Source organism: Halictus rubicundus, unplaced genomic scaffold, assembly GCF_050948215.1.
Source record: "Halictus rubicundus isolate RS-2024b unplaced genomic scaffold, iyHalRubi1_principal scaffold0218, whole genome shotgun sequence".
NCBI lineage: Eukaryota > Metazoa > Arthropoda > Insecta > Hymenoptera > Halictidae > Halictus > Halictus rubicundus.
In genome coordinates, this window is record NW_027488759.1 from 256,618 (window position 1) to 261,135 (window position 4,518).

Genomic DNA, 4,518 nt, shown 5'->3' on the forward strand with positions numbered 1-4,518 from the left:
GAACATTAGGGAGATATTAAAAGATGAAATAAATGAAGCTTTAGAAGGAACAAGAAAGCAGATGAGTGAAATAGCAAAAGGGTGGAAAGAGCTGACGGGCATAATGAGACAGATGAAGGAAATGAAAGAAGAGTGGGAGAAGGAAAGGGAGAGGGACAGGGAAGCGTTAAGAGAGATAGAAGAGAGAGTGAAGAAGATAGAGATGGAGGGGAAGATAGAAGACAAAATAGACAAAAGACTGGAAGAAATAGTAGAGAGGAGTGGAAGAGAACAGGGAGGAAGAGAGAGAGGAGAGATGGAGAGAAGACTGATGGAAATAGAGAGGAAGTGGGAAAGAAAGGATAGAGAGATAAGGAGGAAAAACATAATAATAAAAGGGTTAGAGATAAAAGAAGGAGGCGATGTGCAGGAAGAAGTACAAAAAATATTGGAAAAGATAGGAGAAAAACTTGAGGTTGAAGAAGTAGTGAGAAGGGGGAGAATGGGAAAAGAAAAAGGAGAATGGGTAGTGGTAAAGATGGCAACAATGGAACAGAAAAAAAGAGTAATGATGGAAAAGAAGAAATTAGCAGGGAGACGAGAAAGAATAGAGGATGACCTCACATGGGAAGAAAGAAATATACAATGGAGGATAAAGCAGATAATGGAGATGGAGAGAGGAAAAGGGAGAAGGGTTAAAATAGGATATATGAAGATGTGGGCAGAAGGAAAGATGTGGAAATGGGATGAAAAAGCGAAAATACTGAAAGACGGTGAGGGAAACGAGTGGGGGGAGAGGGAGAAGGTGAGAGAGAGGTAAGGGAAAGGAAAAAAGGAGAGAGGGTGATAGAGAGAGGGAAGGAGGAAAAAGGAAGGGAAGGAGAAAAGACGAAAATTGGTTTTTGGAATATAGCAGGAATGTTAGGGAAAGATGAAGGATTCTGGAGGGATCTAGAACGATGGGATGCGATGGTGCTATTAGAGACATGGGTGGAAGAAAGGATGTGGGAAAAAGTGGAAAGAAAATTACCGCAAGGATACGTATGGAAAAAGCAATGGGCGGTCAGGGATAGTAAAATAGGAAGAGCGAAAGGAGGAATGGTGATGGGAATAAGAAAGGAAATAATGAGCGGACAGAAGGACGGGGGAGAAAAAAAAGAAATAGAAGGAATAATAGAAGGAAGGATAAGGATAGAAGAGGAGGAATGGAAGATACTAGGGGTATATGTAAATAAGGATATAGAACGGAAAATGAAAGCAATAAGGGACTGGTGGGACACAGGAAGAGAGGAGAAAATAATTGTAGGAGGAGACTTTAATGCAAGGACAGGCAAGGAAGGAGGAGAAATAAAACAGGAAGAAGATGACGGGGAAGGAAGTAGGGAGTCAAGAGATGCAAAAGTAAACGGGGAAGGTAGGAAGCTTATAAAGACGCTAGGAGAATTAGGATTGGAAATAATGAATGGAGGGATAGAAGGAGACGAGAGAGGAGAATATACGTATATAGGGCACAGAGGAAGAACGGTGATAGACTATGTAATAGGCGACAAAACTGCGAGGGATGGGATAGAAAGCATGGTAGTAGAAGAAAGAGTAGAATCGGACCACTTACCGGTAGTGGTAACGATGAAGAAAGGTCGGAAATCAGGAGACGGTGAGGGAAGAAAGAAGAGAAAGAAGGGAATGAAGAAGGTGGAATGGGGGAGAGAGGAAAAGAAAAATTCAGAAGGCAAACAGAAGAAATTGAAATAACAGGAGGAGAGATAGGAGAGAGATTAGGAGAGCTAGAAAAGAAGATCAAGAAAGTAATAGAAGAAGTAAGAAGCACCGAGAGCAAGAAAGAGAAGAAAAAGAGAGGATGGTGGGATAATGAGTGCATGGAAGGAAAGAAGGAACTAAGAAGGGTATTAAGGAGATGGAAGGAAGGGAAAGAAGAAGGAGAGAGATACAGAAGTACAAAAAACAAGTACAAGAAGCTATGTGAAGAGAAAAAAGAGCAAGAAAGAGAAAGGATATTAATCGAAGCAGGGAAAGCAAACACAGAAGGAAAGGTTTGGGAGTTTCTAAGGAAAATGAGAGGCGGAAAGGGAGGAGGAATGATGAAGGAGATAGAAATGGAAACATGGAAGGAGTATTTTATGGGTTTACTGGGTGGAGTGGAAACCAAGATAGAAGGGGGAGGCAAGAGAAGGGGAAGAGGGACGGGAGAGGAAGAGATAGGAATGGAGGAGATAGAGAGAGTCATAAGAAGATTGAAAGATGGAAAAGCAGCAGGAGAAGACGAGATGGGAAATGAGATTTGGAGATATGGAGGAGAGAACATAAGGAGAGAAGTGTGGAAAATATGCAACGGGGTATGGAATGGGGAAGGATGGCCAGAAGAATGGAAAACAGGTGTAGTGGTGCCCATAAAAAAGAAAGGTGATGGAAGAACAGTGGAATGTTATAGAGGTGTGACCTTGCTGAATACATTGTACAAAATATATACGATAGTACTAGAGGAGAGGCTAGAAAAGGAAGTACAAGAGAAGAGGATGGTACCAGAGAATCAGACAGGGTTCAGAAAGGAGAAAGGTACAATAGACAACATATATGTATTGAATTATATAATAAACAGGGAACTTGCGAAGAAGAAAGGAAGAATATTAGGATGTTTCATAGACCTGAAGGCAGCATTTGATAGTGTTAACAGGAGTATCTTGTGGAAAGAGCTGGAGGAAAGAGGTGTGAGCGAAGGTATAAGAGAAAGAATTGAAGAGGTATATAGAGAAACTACAGCCAGAGTAAAAGTGGGAGACGAAATGGGAGAGAAGTTCTGGGTAGGAAGAGGGGTAAGGCAAGGGTGTCCGCTAAGTGCTAAACTATTTATTTTGTTCATGGCGGATTTGGAAGAGAGGATGACGAGGAGAGGGAAAGGTGGAGTAGAGGTAAGAGGAAAAATGCTGTATACATTGCAGTATGCGGATGATCTTGTACTGTTGGCGAAGGAGGAGAGTGGTATGAGATTAATGATAGAAGAATTCAGGATGTACATAAAGGAGAAAGGACTAGAGGTGAACAGGGAAAAGACAAAAATAATAAGGTTCGAAAGGAGGAGGCAAGAGAAGAAGACATGGAGATGGGGAGATGGGACAATAGAAGAGGTAGAGGAGGTAAAATACCTAGGCTACATATTTAAGAAGAACGGAGGACAGGAAAGACAAATAGAAGACAGGATAAGGAAGGGAGGAGGTGCGATGAGAAGCGTGTGGGGGATAGGGAAAAGGCACTTCAAAGACAAGTACAAGAGAAGGGAGTGGTTGTTTGATGTGCTGGTATGGCCAGTGATGGCATACGGTGTGGAGATTTGGGGATGGGAAGAAAGAAAGGAAGTAGAAAGGACGCAGGAAAGGTATATAAGGTGGGTGCTAGGGGTAGAATGGACGACGCCAGGGTATATGATAAGGGAGGAAACGAAGAGAGAGAAGATGAGAATCAGGGGAGCGAGGAGGGCATGGAGGTTCGAAGAAAGGTTGAGAGCCGGAAAAGGAAGTGAATGGGCCAGGCTATGCTTGCAAGAGATAGAAGAGAGAGCTAGAGGAAGGAAGAAGATATCAAGATGGGAGAAAGGAAGGAAAGAATACATAGAAGAAAGGGGAGATAGAAGAAGGTTAGAAGCGGGCGAGAAGGAAAGGAGAGAAGAAGAATGGGAAAGGATAGAGAAAAGAGAGAAAGGGATAGAGAAAGAGGAAAACTGGAAGAAGGCAGTTGAATCGAGGTACAATAAATGGTTCAGAGAGATAAGAGTGCAGGAAAGACCGGAGTATTTAGAGAAGGCAACAAAGGAAGAGAAATGGAGGAGGGTAGCGAGATACAGACTGGGAAATGAGATGAGGGGAGGAAGATATTGGGAGGAAGAAGAGGAAAGGAGGTGTAGAAGGTGCGGATATGAAGAAGAGACGTGGAAGTGTGCGCAAGGGAAAAAGGAGAGAATGCAGGGATACAAGAGATGGTAAAGGAGATTCTGGCGGCGGACGGAAGGGGGGAAGAGTGGATGAGAGAATTAGATCGCAAGAGAAAAGAAATACAGGATGGAAATCTAAAGGAGGGGAAGAGAAAGAAGGAGACAGGTGTGAAGGAGAGAATGAGTGAGAATGAGTGAGAGTGAGTGAAAGAGAAAGAAAGAAAATGAGAGTCTAATATTTAAAAGATGTAGGATAGTATAGGATAAGATAATAAAGACGGACAAAGTTGATAGGTGAAGAATAATAAAATATAAAATAAAGAAAAAATACAGTTTGTAAAGGGAACGGGATCTCTGTGTAACCCGTAAGGGAACAATAAAATTTACATACATACATCCTATCCTATCCTCTATCCGATTCTATCCTCTATCCTATCCTATCCTGTATCCTATCCTATGTTGTATCCTATCCTATGTTGTATCCTATCCTATCCTCTATCCTATCCTATCCTCTATCCTATCCTATCCTCTATCCTATCCCATCCTCTATCCTATCCTATCCTCTATCCTATCCTATCCTCTATCCTAGCCTATCC

General features: G+C 42.2%; 1 protein-coding gene across 1 annotated transcript; it reads left to right on the forward strand.

Annotated features, from left to right (window-relative positions):
• Positions 1-897: 897 nt before the first annotated feature.
• On the forward strand, positions 898-3,970 carry LOC143364045 (uncharacterized; the record flags this gene model as incomplete). The annotated part of the gene is made up of 4 exons (XM_076804558.1): positions 898-1,080; positions 1,216-1,633; positions 1,735-3,628; positions 3,755-3,970. Coding segments are annotated over exons 1-4 (2,711 nt in total), but the record flags the coding sequence as incomplete, so codon positions are not given.
• Between the last annotated feature and the right edge of the window lie 548 nt (positions 3,971-4,518).